General features: G+C 44.3%; 1 protein-coding gene across 4 annotated transcripts in view; it reads left to right on the forward strand.

Moving 5' to 3' along the window:
- Window positions 1-22,681, forward strand: part of DAAM2 (dishevelled associated activator of morphogenesis 2) — a 198,070-nt gene that overhangs the window by 134,521 nt on the left and 40,868 nt on the right. For all 4 annotated transcript variants that reach the window (XM_025197839.1, XM_025197838.1, XM_006018598.3 and 1 more), the window contains one exon: window positions 12,843-12,932. In XM_025197839.1, the coding sequence (XP_025053624.1) occupies window positions 12,843-12,932 (90 nt within the window). The remainder of the gene's footprint in view (window positions 1-12,842; window positions 12,933-22,681) is intronic.

Below are 22,681 nucleotides of genomic sequence, written 5' to 3' on the forward strand. Positions count from 1 at the left end.
GTGCTTGCCACAAAGGCAGGAATGAATATGGGGTATGGAAGGACTAGGGTGACCATCAACACATACCCAGCGTATAGGACAGCCCCTTGATGAAGAGTGGCTTCCCTTGGCCAAGTAGTGGTGAGGGGTGGGGCCACTGAGCCCCTTAGCCAATCGGTAGCAAGAGACAGGGCCACCATCTCCTTCCCTTTCTGGCTTACTCTGAACCCCTCTCCTTCTAGCTGTGCACCACCCTACCTCTAGGCACAGCCAATAGAATCACAAGGACAAATGACTGACATGTATTTCGACCAATGAACTGAAAAACAGGACTTTTTGGTGTCCGGTCCTCATTCAGAAGGGGCAAATGGTTTAAAAGTAGGATGATCTGGTTCAAACAGGACCAGTGGCCACCCTAGAGATGACAGCTGCATCTGCTTTGCAACAAAGCCACACTCGGGCTTTGTTGTTATCCAACTGCTGCCAGTTCCAGACTTCAAAGTGCCCCCTCCCAGATACTGTATGCGGTGTTTGAACCCTGTTTTATGCAGACATGTCTGTGAAAAAAATCACAGTGCACATATGCAGGCATATACCATAAGTGGTGAATGCCCATCTGCTTGTAGTGTGCCTAGAGCTGACACACACAGCACATTCACAGGCCCATACAAGCATACAAACAAACATATGTACAAACATAATGAAACCCAGTTTTGTTTGAATGATTTAAAAAGCACACCTAATTTCTCATTACTTTTAGGAAATCAAAGCATTACTTCCTCCCCCAATTTCCTTTAATCATAAGCAAGTTATTTCATTGTACTTCTAAAGAAGCTGCTTTTCATCAAAGGGTTAAGATGGGAACAGGGAGGCTTTCACTTGGGTTAGAGAAGTATGGAAGCTGCATAGCATGTGTATATGTGGGAGTTATTAACTTGCCTCCTGTCCAGGCAGGAAAAGAGGGAGCCTCAGCAGGGCAGGCAACAGTGTTGTTGCCCACTGGGTATGACCACCCCCAGCCCCCATTAGGTGATGCCGGTGTGTTGAGTCCCTGCTACATAGCTTTGGTGCGTGGAATTGCTTGCATTGGAACAAGACAGTTGGCTCCGACCTGCTTGCAGAGTTGAATCCATCTCTTGCTGAAGACACAGTAGTCAGTTTTTGATGCATCCTGTCGGACGCCTTAATATTCCAAACGGGGATTTCTCCAGCATGCTGTTGCTTATTTGTCAGCATGACGAGATGGATTGGACAAAGCACTGGAAAATACGCTGCAGGGGAGCAATCCCATGGTGTCCCCTGGAGGTGGACAAAGTGATCTAATAGGGAAGATTTATCTCTGGCTTCTCTGATTTCATAGCTCTGCTCAGCGGGATGGATATCTGCGGAGGAATTATTTTATTCCTTCCCCTTATGGGATGGCTCTGAAGTAGCTTACAGGACTTCTGCCTCTGGAGTCTTTGAGTGGGCTCTTTTCTCTCTCTCTCTCTTTCTTTCTTTTTCCTCTGTGGGGAGAAGCGCAGACAAAATGTGAAAGCCATCAGCATAACCCATTTGTAGTCTGCCAAGATGGGGCTGGCACAGAGAATGTGGACTGAAAAATAAAGGTTATGGGGACTGTTGTTAATGCAAAAATGTAGCTGTCAGGCAATATAAATCACATGTTAGCAATGTGGTCTCACTCGGTTCACTTGTTAACACCATAACAGTTATGCTGGATCGGATCCTATGTTGGAAAGGCTTGTAGAATGCTGCTGACAACTCCCGCCTTCATCCCCCTCCACTGCTTCTCCTCTCTCTCCCATCCCAGGGATGTCATTTTATTTTCGTGTGGGTTTTTTTAATCTGGCTCGGCTTGAATTGCATTTTAGCATTGATTAAGCCACCACCACCAGTTCCCCTGAAGTTACTGCAGTAAGCATTCAAACTGTCTGGAGCCTGCACAGTGCCAATGCTAGAGGGTGCTGGATTGGAACCCATGATACATTTACCTTGTAAAGACTAAAATAAATTCATCCAGGGATTGAGGCAGCTTGTTGGGGACAGGCCCCTGTTGACCCACTTGGGAGATGCACCAAGACTTGGAATTTTTATTGGCTTTTTTTTCTAGTTCATATGATGATAAATATGCATACAAATGACTCTTGTCTGGTAGGTAATACAATATGTGGGATCACAGTGCAAAGCATGTGATACCTCTGCCATTCATCTTTTTTCTGACATCTCTGAGAGGGTCAGAAAAGAAGAGTTATTCTCTCTATTTTTTTTTTTAATCTTGTATCTAAGGTAAATTTGGTACCTTTGAAATTGAAGAATTGTAGGATTGCAAGGGTGATCTGGTCTAACCCCTTGCATGAATACCACTGCTAAATCATCCCTGTCCAATGCTTATCCAGCTTCCTCTTGAAGGCTGGGAAATGGGGAAAGGTGAGCAACTGAGGAGATCTCTTTACAAGCCCTCTCAAGAGCTCTGCTCTCAAGCATACCTCACCCCTCTGCTTCTGCTCCATGCATACCACATCCTTCAATGAGACAGCAACGCTGTCTTAAGGGGACCCCACATTGCCACTCTCAAGCATGCCAGAGTCAGAGACCTCCCTCAGAGGCTATGTACACATGTTCAGTTTCTCCAGGAAGAGTCCCTGCTCTCTCAGGAGAAACCATAACTGTACAGACATTCATAATTTTTCTCCCAGAGTAAAAATGTGGCCACTCCTAGGTGAAAAACACCTTGGGAACAACCTCAGTGAAGTGGTTCCCAGGAGAATCTCTCTTGGGAGACTAAACATTTGTACAGGCAGAAAATCACCATGCTGCCTTTTTTTCTGGGTTTGAGTGACACTGGAAAAAGTCTAGACAAAGGGGTAAATAGGAAGAATGTGTGAAAGAACAGGTGTTTCTCACAGATGTAGGAGCGGAGAGAAAAGAAAGAAAAGAAAATGTGTGTGTGTGTGTGTGTGTGTATGTGTATGTGTGTGTGTGTGTGTGTGTGTGGGAGCATAGAAAAAGGGGCAAAGGGTGTGAATAAGAGAGGGTGTGTATTTGTAAGTATGCTTAAGTAAAATGCATACAAAAAATTGAAGTGAGAATATGAATGTAAACAAACTGCTAGGACCAGAATTATTTGCAGTAAAGGTGAAAACTGTTTCACAAGTGGAAACCCTCCTTCCCCAAGAAAAAAGCCTTTCAGTGTGCCAAGAGACATCTTAATGTAACAATGAAGCAAATTTGTCCCTAGTTTTTCACAATGGTGTGTGTGCTGTGATCAGAACGCAGCTTACAGGAGCAGGGCAGAGTGGCAGGGGGGTGGCTAGTAAGAGAGAAGTTGTGTAGCCTTAATAAAAGACTGCCACAAGCACTGAAATATTTTGAGGGACACTCATCTGCTTCACAGCATCACCAGTCTAACTGAGGCAGGTAGAGCAAGTTGAGCACAGCTTATTCCATATTTTTTTTACTATAAGGCTTTTTGCTATTTCCTCTGATACCTTTGGTATTGGTCTGTCTTGGAGGCTGAATCATGTGAGTCGCTGGCCTAATCCAAAATGGGAATTCATATATTCTTGTTTTGAGCTTAAAGCAGGGTAAGGGCTGGATTCTTTGTGGAGTTATGCTAGTTGATGCCATCAGATAATTTCTTCCCATGATCTTTCTTGATGCAAGCTGTCATTTTGCAAGACATGCACGGTCACGTGCTTTTAGAGCACTCATGAAAGTCAGCAGAACCACATTCAAATTGAAAAAGAAGGGCTGGCAATCTTTTTTTTTTTGTGAGCAAATTTATGAATGTGTCTGTGGGTGGAAACCCACATAGAGTCAGAAACAACTACAACTACAAACTTTTGGAAGCCATATTGTGCAAAGCTCTGCCAGGACTTCAGGGAATCATAGAACCCAGAAAATGGGGGTTGGAAAGGGCCTCAGGAGGTCATCTAGTCCAATCCCCTGCTCAAAGCAGGACCGTCCCTCAATATATCATTCCACCCAAGGCTTTGTCTAGCTGGGTCTTAAAAACCTCTAAGGATGGAGATTCCATTACCTCTCTAGGTAACCTGTTCCAGTGCTTAACTACCCTCCTGGGGAGAAAATTCTTCCTGATAGCTAACATAAACTTCCTTTGCTGCAACTTGAGACCATTACTCTTTGCTCTGTCATTTGCCACCAATGGGAACAGTCTAGCTCTGTCCTCTTTTGAAAGGTAGTGTAAAACTGCCATTAAATCCCCTCCCAGTCTTCTCTTCTCCAGAGTAAATAATCCTAGTTCTTTCAGCATCTTCTCATAAGTCATGTGCCCCAGCCCCCACACCATTTTTGTTGCCCTCTGCTGGACTCTTCAATTTGTCCACATCCTTTCCTAGTGAAGGTCTCAAAACTGGATACAGTACTCTAGATGTGGCCTCACCAGTGTCAAATACAGGGGAAGAATTAATTTCCTTGATCTGCTGGCAATGCTCCTACTAATGCAGCCCAGTATGCTGTTAGACTTCTTTGCAACAAGGGCACACTGTTGGTTCATATCCATCTTATTGTCCACTGTAACCCCCAGGTCCTTTTCTGCAGAGCTGCAGTTTAGCCCATTGGTCCCCAGCCTGTACTAATGCATGGGATTCTTTCATCCTAAGTGCAGGACTTTCCACTTGGCCTTATTGAACCTTGTGAGATTTATTTTGGCCCAATCCCCCAACTTGTTGAGATCTCTCTGAATCCTAGCCTTACCCTTCATTTTATCCACTATTACCCCAGCTTGATGTCGTCCGTGAATTTGCTGAGGGTGCACTGCATCCTATCTTCCAGGTTATTGATGAAGATAATGAACAAAACATGTCCTAGTACCAACCCCTAGGGTATTCCACTTGATACCAGCTGACAACTACACATTGAGCCATTGATTACTACCCTTTGAGTCCAATGATCTGGTGATATCCCAATGATCATATGATATTTCACATTTAAATTATACTTTTGCAATATTGCAAAGGACATCTGTGTGTCAGACGTGCTTTCAAGGAAAAACCAGGAGCTGAACAAAGAGGAATTTGAAGTAAATACAATTAAATTTCCTTTTTTCTGAAGGAAAATGTGGCAAAAACAAAATGACCACATTTGCAAGAACTTGAGTAGGACCTAGAAAGGTAGTCATCAAGGAAAGCACAGCTACTTCCTAGAAGAAGAGCGTAGTAGGACTTAGCAATGGCATTTTTTCCTACAATGGATAAAAAGGATACAATGGCATGATTCCATCCTGCACAGTTATAAATGCTAAATGTAGTTGGCTGTGTTTGTCCCAGTATTGAGAAGATTTTAATATAGATCTTGAGACTATAACTGGTCAAAACTCTGAATTTCCTTTCCAGAGGAAATGCTGATATTTTGAGAGAAATTTCTTCTAAATCAAACAACATCTATAAGTTCTACACACATCTCAGTTAAAATTTGAAATGTTTTTTTTGCGATTTTTCCAAAGTGAAATGGATCAATGAACTGCCCTGAGACCCCTGAAGTCTCCCATTTTCAAGCAAGAAGCCTCTATGGCTGGGCTTGCACTGGGAGCCTCAGGGTGTCCAGGCTCTGAGTACTGTGGCAAGGAGCCCAGAAGTCCCGAGTCCCAACCATTCATAGCTGCATGGAGGTTGATCCCAATTAGTGCAGTTGTTCAGCATGCTACTATGTATTACATTTTACTCGCCTAAACCCAACACCTTCATGTGAATAAACTTTTCCTCCTTTCTGAAGAGCTGCTCATGGACATAATATACTTTAGAGTGTACCCAAACTGTATTTCCCACTCCTAAAGTGGTTTCCCTTTAGAGATGGATAAATTTATTTTTTACACGCAGTCCTTGATATGTGGCAAGATCTTCAGGATAACTTTAAGGTATTTTTTATTTTGTCATTTTTTTTCTCCCTGTAGTAATTTAATGCAACACACTCTGTTTTCAGACGTACTGCTTGTTCTTGGTGAGAAATTCCTTTTAGTTCAGCTTGTGTTGGATTTTGATTGATATCACCATAAACTAATGGCTACTGAGTATCAAATCCAGCTTTCACACTTTGATGAATGTTTCCCCAAAACATAGTGCATAATACAGTTTTAAATCCCACAAAATGCGGTTTTATGTTTCTTGCCTGTTCCTCCTCTTCTCTCTGTCTCTCATTTCCTTGGGTTGCAGCCATTTTGAAAGAAAGCCATCTTCCCCACTGGCCCACAGAACTGGACTGGAAATATTTGAACCTCAAATCCATCTCTGATACATTTTAATGTTTTATCATTGAAATTCAATCTTTGTCAGTAAAAGGTACCCACATAAAAGTAAAATTAACTGAACATATCCCTCTGTAAATAAAATAAAAAAAGGAAATATAAAATGGAGTGAAACATAAGGAATATTAACTGGCCTTTTTTTATGTCTCCCTAAGGCCAGCCCACTAAATGTCTTTTTAATCTGTGTTTCACCAGAGCACTTGCAGCTTGAAGTGCTTTTGAGCCAGGTGGCTGAGCTCTGCTGTGAAGGAGCCTGTTGGCATGCATTGCTGGAAGTGAGCCCTTCATCCAGGACATGGAAGAAGAGTTACTATGTTTCTCTTGGGAAATAGCCACAACAGATGGAGGAGGGCTCCTGTACTGGTGCATGGGAGTTTTCCCCCTTTGTTCTGATGGAACTTCTCCCCTACCCACCGCATGCTTTCCGGACACACAAGTGTATAGCCTTCCTCACCTAGCTCCAAGTCTGGCCTAGACAACTCCAAAGTCCTTAGTTCTAACTCTCTCACCTTCCTCATTTTACTCCTTTTTTTTTTTTTAGTCCTCCTTTTAGTGCAGGGGTTTTCAACTTTTTTTTAAGGAGTGTATCCCTTCTGGTGGGTACCCCTCCTGGATTGTACCCCCCTGGACAAGTGGGGTGGGGGGGGGTCCTCTGGCGGCCAGTCGACAAGGGTGGGAGGGGGGGTCCCAAGCACTTTTGGCATGCTTCCCAGGTATGTGGCAGTGTCACGGAGAAGCGGGGGTACTTAGGAGGTGCACCACCACTGCTCACCACACTGCGCTTCCCAAGTAATCCCGCTTTTCCACACCATTGTCACGTACCCCCTGGGAACTTCCCAAGTACCCTGAGGGTTATAGGTAGCCCCGGTTGACAGCCTGTGTTCTAGTGGGTAGCCTCTCATTGCAATGGCATTAGGGTCCACAGCCTCGCTTGGCAGCTACTTCCATTCTGTAAGCAGGCCAACATGATTATTCTTGGAGCACAATACCCTTCTGTAATCACTTTAGTACATGAGGTGTTGATCCCAAGCAGCCAGTTTCCTGATGTGGATTTCATGCAAACTCCATGGCAAAACAGGCCAATGGTCTAGCTAATCCAGTATCTTATGTCTAGGGTAGGTACAGCTCTTTCCTTAGCAGTCAGAGGGGAAGAGGAAGGGGGAAAGGGAAGCAGGATTTGAAAAACTCCTAGGCAGAAGGTGCATGACCTTTGTGGGTTTCAGGGACTCCATGTGATTACTGTGATGGGGTTTTGAGGAGAGAAATAGAGTGGAAGGCAGACAGGGGAACATTATCTATTTTATGCAGTTTTCCAGGCCTTTTTATAACTCGCTGAAGAAGAACACACGTGCTATAGGGGTGACTGCATGCTTCTGTGATGGCCACAGAATAGCTTCACTACTGCTTTCTGTCTATTAGGAATATTTTCTTCTTCCTGTAGGGAGGCACCCTTGCTCACAGCTTTGTTGTTTGAAGTATAAACAGGTGTCCAGGATTAGGCCTTCTGAGGAAACTTAAATTCAGCTGTTTCAAAGAACGAGTAATCCTTATTAGTCCAGCACTAACTGCTCTTTAATGGAGTCGGATTTCTTCCAGATCCTCTACTGGCAAATAGGTTATGCCCTGATGCATAAACACTATTGCTCTTAAAATTTAATCCTAGCTGGTGCAGTTACTCTTGCTGTTCTCCCAACCAGTTTTTCTTTGTTATATTACGATGAGAGACATATATGCCTCCCCCCCTGCTCTCCATTGTATTTTCTATTCCCTCATTATTAGGCACTACTTACTTGTCTCCTAAAAGAAGGTTATGTACCAGAATATAAAATATACCCTATAATTACGTGATAAAACGTTGTATCCATTGGATGGAACAAAGAGCAGAATGCCTTGTGTTTGCTTGGTGCTTGCGGCATCCACCAGAGGAAGGGTTGAGAAGCCCTCAAAAGAATACTTTCTTCTGTGTGTGTTCATTCCATGAGAATACATTCATGATGAAGAATTTCTTTCTTGTTCTGGATAAAGATACTGTACACGGATGTAAGCAGCGAGGTGCTGGTCAACGGGTTCCTGTGTGTGCTGCCCAATGGAAGACTGGACCATTTTGTAGCCATGGTTCTACAAGGTCCTAGATGAGTTCCGGAGAAAATACAGCCTGGTCAAAGAAGCCCCTGGGATCATGACCAACCACCTGAAAATGCGGGAGGTGATCAGAACCAAAGACAGACTGTCGACCTGTTTGCCAGTGATGGCTGTCAGGCCAGGTGGTTGCGAATTTTCCACAAGGGCCTACGGAAAGACCACAGGGACTTGAACTGGCAAGCAGCCCACCAGGCACTCTCTGTGCAGGCTCTGAGGCACAAAGTGTGGCAGAGAAGTCAACCGAGCTGCCCCAGAAAAACCTGCCAAAGCAGAGAAGAGGTCATTGACTCCCTCCTGTGGTTCTGCCCATATGCCAAAGAAGTATGGAGGACGGCAGACCGGCTCTGCTGGGAGGTGACAGAGGTCAGGACTATGATCAGAGAAGCGGCGCTGTATGGGCACCTGACCAAACAACAGGGGTCCCCATCAGTCTGTTTCAACCAGTTTGTCTCTTCATTAGGAGTGCCCTGGGGAAGACCAGGAACCTCCTGATGTACCGGTACACAAAGCTCTCAGCTGAGGATTGCGTTAAAATGGGACTAAGTGAGACGCAGACCTACTATCAGAAGACAGGAGGCAAAGATGGAGAAGAGATGGCAAAGATCATGTGGCAGAGGTGCAACTGGCACAGACTGTTCAAGGACCCCTCTGCCCCGCCCCCCATCCCCCCCCCGGGGAGAGTGCAGTGATGAAGGGGAAGAAAGTGAGGACAGCAAAGAAGAGAACAGATCGAGTGACAACAAAGACAGCGACGATGATGGAGGCAGCAACAGGACAGTGAAATGGAGTAAAAACTAAAGAATAGAGATTAGAGACTAAGGAAAAGAGCAGAGGAACAATGTAATTGTAACAGAGAAAGGAATGTGGACGAGTGCGCAGGTGCATGGGTGCGAGTTGTGTATTGGCTGCGCGGGTGCATTTATTGTAATGGATAGGGGATTCTGTAATTGTGTATGTGTTTTGAAGACTGGTAGGGTTGTAGTACCTGTCTGTCTACTTAAAAAAAAAATCTGTCCTTTTCTTTATTGGTTGAGCACTCTATCATCTGCATTGTGTGGGAGAAGTTGGTTGGGTGAGCAGAGAACTGGCTTCCTCTTTGGCTGCCTCTCAGCTTTCTCATGTAGTTGAATTAAGCTTTTGATTGGAATTCTAGTCTGTCTAATTTGCCTCCAGGCTCTTGTGTTTTATTGCTCCAGACAGAACATAAGGGATTAATAGACCCAGGTAGTTGCCCTTTGTGCAACAAAAGATAAGATCACTAGGCACTGAAATAAAATGAGGATTTTTCCAAGGATTTTGTGAGACTGGTCAGTTCGTTTCATATGTATATTCTAGTTTTGGCAGCTCTCTCCTCCCTAACCTGACATCTCTGATTTCCCTCCTTCCCCCGCTTAAGACCGTACATGTAGTTTCTCTCTTCCTCTCCCCCCAAGAATGCAATCCTGGCCTAAGCTTTCTACTTGTATGTAGCAAGGATAAAACTTGCCTCGCTTGGCTGCCCCCTTGTTTGGAAACTCACCCTAAACATTTCCACATGGCTTGAACTCTTCAGGCACAGCTAAAGCTTTTTCTTCCTTTAAAAACTTTCTATCACAAAAAAATCCCTCTGCTTCTTCTACCTTGGGCTGCTGGCAGTGACCTAGTCTTGTTACTGTTTGCATTTCTTTTGTACCTTTCTGCTGTTGAAATCCCTGTGGGCCTTTAAATCTGTCAGCAGCCGCTACCAGACTCAGTATGCAACTTAGCTCACTGTTTTCACAAGTTTCCCAGCCCTGAAAGCTTTCCAAATGAGCCATTGTTGGACAGAGTTAAAGAGGTATTGTCCCTGCATTGGGTTAGCCAAGCGTGAATGCAGGGAACTGCCTTTCTTGTTTTGTTAGTGCTACAAAGTCATCTTGCTATGGGACCCTGAGTGCTTCCTTGTCCTCATCCTCTTCCTCCCAAAAAAGTATATATATTTAAAATGAAGTAGGCAGCTGAGATTTTGTTCAACAAGATGCACATTCTCTATTACTCTCATGTCAGCACATGGAGCTCTAGCTTGTCTTGCTTGATTGGTATAGATGAACCAAACAAAAACCATTGGCATTTCCTTTTATGACTGTTGTTATTACTTATATCTTGGTAGTGCCTACAGGCTTTGCTAGCTCTAAAACTACTAAATGTTAAACATGCACACAGTAAGAGGCAGTCCTTACCCTCAAGAGTTTACTATCTAAGTAGCCTGGGGGAAAGGTAGTATTACCCTTTTACAGAAGAGGAATTAAGCAGTAGACAGATGTACCTTTCAACTGCTTTGAAAGGGAAAGAAGATTTGTTGCTCAGGAAGGCACATCAGCTGTTATGATATAATTGTTACATTTCTGCTTGCCTGTAGCAGCAGTAAGTGAGCTAAACTGCTGTAACTATAACGCTGAATGAAGCAAAGTTCAAGTACACTGGATTAGTTCCACTTATACTCCTATCAGAAGAAACAACCATAACAGTTATAGCATGTTTCATTCATCATAACATAGCATGTAGACTATAACTTTTATATATTGAGTCTCTAACTCTTATAAAATCATAGTAAAGTAAGATTGGAAGGGACCCCATCTGCTGTTCAAGGCAGGATTATCCCTATCCAAACCATTCCATACAAATACTTGTCTTACCTATTCCTGAGACAGTACAACAAATTGTGTTGCTCCCAAACATCAAGACCATGCTAATTTGAAACAGGTAAAGCAGAGGCATGAGGGCACTGTCAGTGTTTGGTCACTACAAGATTGTACATCTGTCCACATCCAGAGAGATTAAAATCATGTCTATGTGGGAAATTTATTGTGCTAGGCAGTGGTGCTCTGAAATGCACCATGCTAAGCCCACAGGCCACCCTGTAAACCAGAAGCAGTGTAATACCGTTAGTACTATTGCTGAGCAGTGCTAATTAGTGTACCTGAGGCATATCTACATAAGACATTTACCGTGGAGTCACCTAATTAGCTCCACAGTAAACATCTCACATCTACATGTACAGTGCTATTAGACTGAAGGAAACTAATAAACACCACAGCAGGGTAGTACTTGTAAATACTAATTCGGAGTTATTTACTGTGCAGCAACACATATGTATTTGCTGACCTGGGAGTAAATTGTGCCTGGTCACCCCAACCAGGAGGGGACCACACTCTTTTTTGCTGTCTAGCCACATGGCTTGGCAGATGCAGGAGCCTCGTGGCGCATTCAGCTCCACTGCCACGCAATGCAGCCACCTCCTATCTGGGCCTGACCCCTGTACCCTTTACCAGCCCAGGGCTGCCACCGGGACCCCAGGCTATACTGCCACTGCCAGCCAGAGTCCAGGGCTAGCATCTAGGCAGTTATGGCTGGAGCCTGAAGCGCTTCTGCTGCAGGGGGGGCAGAGCAGGGCAGGAGCAGCCGTGGCCTAAACTGTTCCTCCCTGGCTAAATTTGCTGCTGTCCCAGGCACACATGTAGACACTGTGCCCAGAAGTAGTTTACTGTGGAACAATTTGCTCCACAGTTTATTCAGCTGCATTAATTGCACATGTAGATGTGCTCCTGAAGTGCTACACAGATGGGGCTATAATGCTTCTGGTTTAAGAGACAGCCCATGCAGAGCAGTGTTGCATATTTGAGGATGCTGCTACCTGGCACGGTAAGTTTGCCATGTCAATTATGACTTAAGTGGCAGATCCCAGATCCATAAGAGGTCTGTAGTAGAGTTGGAATTTGGTCTCCTGAGTAGTGTAGTGTCCTAAACCATAACATGATACTTCCTACTGATATCAGCTTTGATAGCCATTTAAGGGATGTCTTGAAAAAGAGATGATGGGACCACGGTCCTTGCTCTCCTCAACAGATGATGTTGCCTTTTCCCACATATGCTGAAGATTCACTTTGCTTCATTGAGATTTGAAATCTGTGGCTTCTCCAATGCAAATGTTTATTTCAGTCTTCTGCCGGGGAATGTGTGGATCAGGGGACCAGTAAAAGAAAAAGTAGTCTTTTAAACCTGCATTGTTTCAGCTAATGCACAGGGTTTTTACCCCTTCAGTTTCTCCATGGTGTATATCACTTTACTTCGAGCATTTGCTCACAAAACAGTGATCTCTCCCATCCCAGTAATTACAAGTATTATAATGACAATTGACAAGGGAAGTCCAACGCTAATGTTGTTTAGGCAGCCCTCTGTCTGTTCTGCGCTGACTGAGAGGACCCTGTGGTAGCACTCTTAGCCTTTTGGCTAAGATCAAGACAGAAAGCATGACCCTAATAAATCTGTGGTGAAGGAGCTGGGGTCAATGAGAATTTTTACAGGGAAAATCTTTGGGAGATTCTGAATTCTTTGCCTGTTTACAGGAAGGCAGGCAAAATGTTTAACCCAGATTCTTTTTTGAATAGCAAAAGATATAAATGCACCTATTGATTTTGTATATATTTCTTTTAATCTACAGGATGAACTGGATCTCACGGATAAGAACAGAGAGGCTATGTTTGCACTTCCGCCAGAGAAGAAATGGCAGATTTACTGCAGCAAAAAGAAGGTACTGTCATTGGTTTGATTTAAGGAGCTAAACAACAAACTCTGTGCATGTGTATAATTAATTATGTGCACGTGTGTACATATTGCATGTTTATCCCTCCTGATCTAGAATACATGGTGAAATGGTATAAGGATTTTACTGGCATGAGGTCGGGGCATTCATCTCCTGGGTAATAAAAGCACAAATGATTTATGAAGAACAGGTTAACAAGTTAAACTCTTTGTGCCTCACCACCCTACCATGAATCTTGTACATGCCACATTTTATAGGAAAACTATTTTGGAAATGTTTTAGGGAATTTTAAGAATCTTTTATTGCCTTGGTTACTGTGAATCTAATCATGGAAGGTTTGGAGAGAGTGGAAAAATACATTTTACAAACCTCTAAAATGTCTTAATATATTTTGTAATATCTACAATAACAGTGGTGTTATGAAGTCTGATATTTCGGGGCTGCCTTAAGCTAACAGCAAATATATGTCCCATTATTGAGAGACAGAGAGAGATCAGTTCATGTGAATTCTTAGGGTAACTTCTTCATCTGAGTAAATAGAAAGATTTTCAGATTGTTAGCAATTTAGAGAGATACCACTAGGACACGGACTGGTATCTAATTCCTGGTTTCCTATAAAAAAAAATACAAGCCAAAAACCAAAATGGTGTTGGGAATGATGACCGGTTCTCTCATCTTTGTAAAACCTGCAAGGGAGCTACTCCTCTACAAGTCGTCTGCTGGATTCTAGGGGTGTCCAATGGGAAATAAAAAGAGCATTTGTTTGATGCTTTAGCCTGTGTTCATTATAGAATTTTTTATTCCCCAAGCCTGTGTAGTCGCATCAAGAGAGCATAGGTCTGCATCCCCATAAAAGGATAAGATTCCACTACATCTGACAGAAAAGTGAGCTCATACAATATAGGCTTAGGGTTTCAGCCCATACTTGTTGCCTTTAACCCACTTATTCTGCGAATAGATTGAAGGCTTCAGTATCTGGGGCTGTCTACATGGCTCGCTTCCCTAGCACTAAAATTTACTTCTTACGATGGAATTAAATAAAACCTTGCTCGGTCCAGAGAGAAAGAACATAAGAGATTGTGCATATGGGTTGCTCTTAGTTAAAGCATTTCGCATAGAAAAGCAAACAGTGATGAATAATGTAGTAGTGTCTCAGAGCTAGCACTAATCCAGGAAGTTCCTAAGAACTTCTTAAGCTTTGCAAATTCCACAAATTGGTGTACTCAGTGCCTTTCATTACCCCTCCTCATGGTGCATTGGGTGTGCACATGGAGGGAAGGTGCTGGATCCTATGATTAATGTCTGCTTTACATTTTTGCTGGCAGGCTCAGCTGGCTTTTTCAGTCCTAGTGGGAGAGGATCTATTTGTAGCCGTCTTGGAGAACCACACATTCCATCTCCTGGACCAGTCGGCTTTGGCAGGAAGCTGCAGACTTTAATGTATTTAATATGTTGGTTGGATTCATTACATTAGGTTTTTTTTCAGGCAATAGATTTGATATAAGAATTCTGAAGACCTCAGGAGTTAAAGGGGCCACGTGCTGGAAAATCTTTTTAATACATGTCCAGTGCAGCCTCAATTCTCCAAACTCTAGGGATCTCAAATGACATGCTCACGGGAACAAGATCCTCTGATAGGCCAAATACTCACTGACTGCACTGCAAATACTTACCTGAAACCCCAGCTATTTGAGATCATCCATTACTCCCTCTTAGTCCACCCAGTTCTTCCAGTAGTCACATTTTTATTTCCGACACCTCTGTCTCTTTGGCTGCCATTATCTAAACTAGCTATAAATATTATTTTCAGGTAACAAAAATTGCACTACATGCCTCATAGCACAGTGCCCATGTCCCTTCCCTGAAGAATTTGCAATCTAATATTAGTCAGAGTGGGCCCAACTCTCAATGTTAAAGTGTTCTTCCAGGCATCCCCAGAATGTATTCCCTGCATGGGATCCCACCCTATAAATTCTTGAGAGCTCCCAGCTCTCTGGAAGCTGAGGGCATTTGGACCTTTTATAGGAGGGGTTTAACAATGTTCTAAGTGAGCGGACTGTAAAACAGAAGCATTAAGAAGCAAAATTTGAAAGGACCATTCACATATGTTAATCCAAAGTGCCATTGTCAGCCTAAAAAAAAAGGAAGGTCAGAACGCCCTAATTTGCTCAAAGGCTGCAATGCCCATTGACTGTGAAGAAGTTTTTCCTGATATCTAGCCTAAATCTGCTCTCTGTCAGTTTGTGACCATTGTTCCTTGTTACCCCAAGAGGTGCCCTGGTGAACAGAGCATCTCCGATCCCTTGCTGCATCCCCCTAATGAATTTGTAGGTGGCCACAAGATCACCTCTCAGCCTTCTCTTGTGGAGGCTGAAGAGGTCTAGGTCCCTTAGTCTCTTCTCATAGGGCTTGGCCTGCAAACCCTTAACCATACAAGTGGCCTTCCTCTGGACCCTCTTGAGGTTATCCACATCCTTCTTAAAGTACGGCACCCAAAACTGGACACAGTACTCCAACTTAAGGAAATCCAATTATGTCACAGTAGTTACCAACTACCAGGAGGCGGCCAAACAATGTTATAACTGAACACTGCGCAACTTTAAACGAGTGTGTTCTCTAATAGATCAGCGACATAATAACAAAACGACGTTAACCAGGATGACGTTAAGTGAGGAGTACCTGTACATCTGCTGCCAATACTCAGCCACCAGAATCCACTGCATTACAGCCTGGGCCTGATATCTCATAATTCCTGAGAAATAGGGAAAGGGGAACTTTTTTTTTTAAGATAGAAGGCTGAGGGAAATACACCGTGGGAAAGAATCAACTGCTGAAGGGGCTGTAGAATTTGGGAGAAGGTGCAGGAATCTCTATGCATGTCTTCTGCCAGGTCTAGGTGGTAGCAGAAGCCTTACTCCAGGGATGTCAAAGATATGGCCCATGGGTTGGATCTGTCATACAGAGCCATATTCTCTGGCCCTTGTGCTGCCCGTGGGCAGCATGCAGAATGCATATGGTCCCACATGCTACATAAAGTGCCTGTTCCAGCTCACATCCTGGAGCAGTGCACTGGTCACCTGCGTGCAGCACACACAGGCCATGCTTCATATAACAGTGGCTCCAGGGTCATGCAGTACAGCCTGATGGTGGCCAGAGCAGGACCAGGCCACATGTAGCACTGACTGTGGCTTCTCCAGGACATATGGTGGAACGCAGGGCTGGTCTATGGGTCTGATTTAGCCCACGGCCCAGCCCTGTTGCAGGGCTGGACACCGCTTCTTTACTCCATTTAGAGCGTCTCTGCAAGCAGAAAGAAGGGTTTAGCTGTAAATGAGGAGATATGGACTAGACTTTGATTTTTGATAACACTGTTTGCAGATTGATAGGTTTCTATTGAGTTCACATAACAAAGTTCACCCTGGTCATTGTCAGGGCTTGACTCTGGATTACTAAATTGAGCCTGCTAGGATTACTAGCACCGGGGGGGTGGGGAGGGGTGCAATTGTACCTCCCTTTGATTACTGCTCCACCCAAAGTTTAAAACCAACTGTTTGGCAGTGGCAGCAGCATTTCTAGTCTGGCAGGGCTGAGGAAGTCAATTAACTTAAAGGTTCATTATAATCTACCTGATCCCTTCTAAACTCTTCATTCCACAGGTATTAACAAACCTCTCTTCATTTTAATCATTTTTATGTTCCACCAGTCAAGCTGGCCTTTTTTCTGCAATTTTCCTGTCTGTTAGCTGCTCCTGGTAATGAAGCTCCTATTTCATAGCCCTGCAGATTTGTTTTTAACTCATTCCAATTAAGTTCTTTTTGTTTTTGCTTCAATCGTGAACTGAATAATACAGCCTTAGGCCCCTAGCATTTTAGTAAATTTTCTAGTTTATTATAAAACAACACATTTTTCTCCAGTTTAAATATGATGATGAACCTTATCATCTACACCTCTCTTTTCAAAATTCTAGATCCACCCATGATTACTAGTACTAACAATGGATTCTCTACCATTTCAGTTAAAGAGGTAGTGGCTTTTCTACCTAGCGACTAGATGATGCTTACGCTCATTTGTGGACCAGCTGGTTGAAGGGAACAAAGATCTGTTCTCTGTAATGTAAAATATTTGAATTCTTGAAGCCCTCACAGCAGATCCTTTGCACTGTTGTGATAACCTTTTCAAATTGATGCTCACAAGCATCCATGTGTACTAGGCTGAATCATCATGTAGTCTCTCCTGAAGGCGTCTTGTCCCAAGCATCTCAAATACTAAACATTAAACTCCTGCCTTTGGTCTATAGATTGCTCTCCTACAGTGTGAACTTCCATTCATGTCAAATGGGGATGGATGTATTTGTCACAACCCAAAAGGTGTGATTTTTGTTTGTGTGTGCTTCGGCACTGCTAAATTTGTCCCCGCTAAATTGCAGCTTCTTTGCACGGTGGAGTTTTCTGCTGCAAAAGAGAACCCCAGTGCAAGGGAGAATTTCCCGCCAATTTGAAGCTTTCTTTGCAGGGTGCATTTCTTTGTTGCAGCACAGAAATGCTCGTTGCAAAGAGTTCCCGCCATTTGTATGTTAATTCGGGTCCCATTATTGGCCAGTTCTAAATTATTCACACATGGCGGCTAGTGATTGGCTTGCTAGCTGTATAAGAGGCTTGAGTGGTTTGCGCCCAAGTTGGAGGACTCCACAAACAAGGGAGGAGGAGACTTCACGCTGTGTGAAGATCTCTAAGCGCTGCGGATCCTTACAGACCCAGCGCATTTCAAGCAGGCAACGGAGGTCTGATCAGCCTCTAGCCTCTCCTCCCGTCGCCGGAACCCTATGCGACGTACCCTCGTGCCCTGCAGGTTCAAGTTTTGTTTTCTTTTCTCTCTGTAACTGCAACTTAAGCAAGTTTTCCAGCCTACACCACTGCCATCTCGGTGTAAGTAAACAATCTTTTAAAACTACCGCTACGTGTCTGTGCCTAATTCCAGCTCGAAGGCCTTCCCTCTCTGCCCCGGCGTGCCCGGGCTGCTGGCCACAGCCCGCGTGCAGCGCGAAAAGGGCTCGGGTTGCTCCCGGCCCGCACAGTATTAACTGAATTTTAGCATATGGCCCCTTCATGTTGTACCTCATGTTGCTTTTATTCAGTGTGGATGTGGCGGGCCAGTAAGGGGCGCTCCTGCATTGAGCCACCCACCTCACTGCGCCTGACTACCTTCCAGGCTCCAAGTGCCTCCCTGGGGACGCCTCACATCTGGCTGACCCCTTTCCTGGAGCACACCCGCTAGCCTGGGGGTAACACTGCCACCACCCAGGGATGGGCTTGATTCTGGCTCTGTGCACCCTGGGAAATACAGGCCTAGCAGCTCTCAAAGGTACTTGATTCACTTCAAGAACTTGGGATGCTTCCCTCAGTCGGAAGCTCAAGTAGTGGTCTCCCTTAGTCAGCCAAACCAAGGGGACCCCAAGGCATAATCTAGACCCACTCCCAATAAGTCTCCCACACTAGGTACAAAGGAGAACTTTATTGACTACAAGGGGTAGGGTTGGAATAGGGTACAGGGTAGAACAATATCAGAGAAATCCCGTAAAGCAAACTGGCATGGGTGGGTAGCCTTTGATCACGCATCTGAGTTACTGCAAACTATATATCTAGTTAGATCTTGGGTAGCTTACTCACCAGTATCATCCAGAGGCAGGTGGAGATTCCCTCTGGAGGCAGGCAGTTCCTTGATCATGAGTTTTGACAGAGAGCAAGTTTCAGATGGTTCAGCTCTTCTGTCTCTGAGTCTTCCTCTGAGTCCCTCCTCTGAGTCCTGCCTCCTTGTATAGCCCTTATGACCTCATTTACCCGGTCCAATGGAGGCCAGCACCTGTTGGCTGTCAGCCAACCAATTTGAAATGCATCAATAGTTGCTGGGCAGACTGGCAGTTCCTAGCTCCCCAGGGAGTCCAAGCCCCTCACCTAGGTATGTAATACCAGTCACGTAGGCAGAGGGAGCAGGTTTCCCCCCTCCCTCAGGAATGTATCCAGCTCAGGTTACCTAAAGAGATAGGGTAAGGTGTGTACCCTCTACAGGGCCCATACAAACCAAACTGTGACAGAGCAGAGTTTTTGGGGAGAAACAGAGGTAGCCTTCTGCCACAGTGGACCTTTCACAGGGTGAGCATTTAGTAGGGGTTTGGGTTGTGATAAGACTAGTGTTGCAATTTTACAATCCTTCTAAAACCTTCTGTATTTCCTGGGAGTTGTTGTTGTGGTAGAAACTTTAGGATCAAGATCTTTACCATGCAGTTAGGGTACAAAAAGCTTCCTACATGCCACCAAAATTTAGAAAGTATAAATATTAAGTATTGTTTCATCGGAGCTCTGTCACGTGCTTATTTTTAAATTCAGTCAAATCATTTTTAAAAAGTCCATTGTCTAAATTATTTGCTCACCTTGTATTAACGTTCCAGAAGAGCTAGGCAAGATTGAGATGCTGAGTACCTACAATTTATTCTGATTTGGGCTCCTGTACTTAAGAGAATTGAGACTTAATGTGCCAGTAACAGTCAAGTATCTTCTGTACAATCTTAGTTAAAGCAGGTTTTGTTAGGCTTACTATAGTCTGAAGAACAAGTGAAGTTGTTTTCTTTTTTGTGGCCTTTCCTGCGTCTAGGGATTAATTTGTAAATCTTCCGCTGACCACATTTCAGTAAAAAGCAACTGGATTTTGCAAAGTTAGGTGGATTTTTCTTCTTCTGTTTTGTGTTGCTTTGAACTAGAATTGTAAGCAAATCTGTCTCCAAAAATCTGCTTGAACTAGACAAGATCTGTTGGAAGAAAAGCTAAACAGGTTAACCTCTTCTTAACTTGCTATCTGCCAAGGGCGCTAGTCTTTGCTTATGTTTTGTTATTTTTTTTGCTGAAGACAAAATGTAAGGAAGAAGACTTGATGCCCGGATTCTTATTTTGCCCTATAGTAACTCCTTTGAGTTCAGTAAACTTACTCCTATAAAGACTTGAGGCTTAAAGTGTTGAAGGAGTACACATTACATCCAGGTCTTCATAAGGAGGCACTTACTGGGTTGAAGAAAGCCTGCAGCACGCTTAATCCTCAAAGCAATGGCATTTCTCCTTTTGACGGTTATGTCTGTAGAGATGGGGAGCATCAAAGTGAAAACTGGGAAATGGCCTGAAAAAAGCCACAAAAAGGCTTTCTGTGCCTGCTAAAAATGAAGCTGGAGAAAGAAGCAGAACTTCCTCCTCACGCCACTGTTTGTGGATTGTTATTCCTTCCATTGTTGATCCTGTGATGGTAAAAATTCCATTAATGCCCACTGGGGAGATGAAAAAGTGGTGTCTGTACTAAAGCTTGGGCCCATGTGTCAGGAACTACTCAAGTCTACATTTGGCTCTGCCTCTAAGTGACAGCATAGAACTGGTCAAGTCATTTTATTTCCGTATGCCTTTCCCTTTCCCCCTGCAAACCTACCTCATAGGTCAGGATTGAGAATGAATTGCTTCTTGAATATATATAATGATTGACATTGAGGCACTTTATAGAATATTTTGAAGTATCATGGGCAAATGAAAACTCCGAATTAAAAAAAAAATGCCCATAATAAAACTAAGAATGTATTATGGGAAAGGTGAATATCATGGAAAATGTCTATTTTCTCCCTTCTGCAATAAGCTCTGCCTGGCTAAGTGGCCCATGTCTATTTTTGTAGCAGAATTCAAAGATATCCTCAGCTCTCCACGCTGCTGCTCACCCTGACTGCGCAAGGGTCAGTCATCCTGGGGTGTTAATTTTGGAATGGCTGTGCATGCTCTGCTGATTGCATCAGAGTTGGAAGGCATTTAATGCCTCCTAGGCTCAAGCCCTTAGCTTTTAACAGTATCTACTAGAGGCTTTTTATAGGCTCTCAGTGTAGTGTCACATAGCCACACCTTCTGTCTAACATTAATGAAGGGAACATCTAAATGTTTGAAGAAGGGTTTCTCTTACAACTTGAGCTTTGCCCTTGTAGTTTGCATTGTCAGCAGAAATCCTCCATAAAAATAGAGCCTGATATTGTACAGCTGGATGTACAGCTATATGCCTATGTTGTCTACCTCCACCTTCAGGCCCTGCTCCATCTTCAGTCTTGTCTCTATCTAGAGTCTTAAGTGCAGCATCAGCCTGAAGACAGACTACAGTTGCTGCTCTCAACCCTGCCTTAACCTCCGACCTAGCTCCAGTATATGTATATAGAGCATTTTGCCGTGGCTCACAGATGTATCATGATTATTTTTTTATTTTTACTGAAATATGCTGAGGAACTAGAACCATTTTTGCAGCTATGAACACATGTAAATTAGGGTGTGTGTGTGGAGGGAGAGGGGGCAGGGAGAAGGGGAATGTCACTAATGATATGAGTCCTCTTGGCCCTGAGCTGAAACCTGCTGGTACTGGTAGAGGATCCTGCATGCAATGTCAGCATCCTGACTGGCTGTTGCTAAAGATCTAAACAAATTGTTACTTGTATTCATTTCTCAGCCTACATATAAATGGAAAGGGCTTTTCTTTCTAAGCCTTGAGATCTAGGCTTCATATTTCTTTTGCTATCACTGATGGCATTGCACTGATGCCCAACGGCAGAGCAGGAAGCTGCATTTCTTTTGAGACTTTAGGCATTAGTTATGCCATCACCTCCAGCAGGGAGCACAGTTCATGTCTTTTAGATCCAACTGTAAAGCATTTTTTTCTCCTTCATTTTTGTACCATCTATCTGTGAATTCCTTTGAGGTGGGTCCCTTACAGTGGTCTACTGACGGGTGGGGGGGTGGAATGTGATGGTAGGGCTATGGCCCCCGGGGGGGTGGGGTGCTGGCCAGAGAGTCTGGGGCACCTCCTGCATTTTGTGTGTGGCCAGCCCGCCCACCTTGCAGGTTGTGGGCTGCTTTTGCTGTTCTGGCCTGAAATTCTGGCCACCGCCCATCCCCCCTGGCTAGTGTGCCATGCTGCTAATTCTCCCGCAGAAGTGCCGGGGGGCGGGAGGCAGGGACCTGTATAGGCTGATTTGCTTCGGGACCCACACCCTGCTTGGATTGTCGTGGGCGGGGACAATGCAGGCATTGGCCCCTGGGCACTGGAGACCCATGGGTCGCCACTGGTCCCTTATGTTTGTGCAGTGCCAGTAACACAGTTGGTCCATAAGGCTAGGGACAAACATTCAAACAGCCTGAGCCTGAATTGATTCAATTTTGCAGGTTAGTCTAACCTGCAAAGCTTGAACCAATTTGGAGGTGGATAGACGTTCCCTTTTCATTCCAGAAATGCAGGCACATACCTGCAGTGGCTCAGGCTAGAAGTTGGGGGGAGCTAGAGCAGCCTTCCCTCCCTTCTACAGTGCTGAGCTAAGTGGGGGTGTGGCCGGGCCTGGGCAGGACACTCTGATTAGGGAGGGGTGTAAACCCCCACCCTGGCCTGCATCCTCTCAGGCTTTTTCCCCGCTTGCTGCTTAAGGGGCAGGAGTGTTGCCAGACCCCAGCCCTGGGCTAGCACTCAGAGGCAAACAGGGGGTGTGCAGTGCATGCATCCGTTGATAATACTGAGCTTTTCAATCTCCCTCTTCCTGTCTGCAAGCCTGACAGGGCTGCAAACCAGCAGGGGGGCTGATAAAACCACAGTGTTGATCAGCCCATCAGCAAAACAAAAGATTTTCTCATTAATTCAAGCTCTTCCTAAACAGCTTTTTCCAAGGAGGGACATTACCAGATGAC

The sequence above is a fragment of the Alligator sinensis genome, unplaced genomic scaffold (assembly GCF_000455745.1).
Source record: "Alligator sinensis unplaced genomic scaffold, ASM45574v1 scaffold198_1, whole genome shotgun sequence".
Classification (NCBI taxonomy): domain Eukaryota; kingdom Metazoa; phylum Chordata; order Crocodylia; family Alligatoridae; genus Alligator; species Alligator sinensis.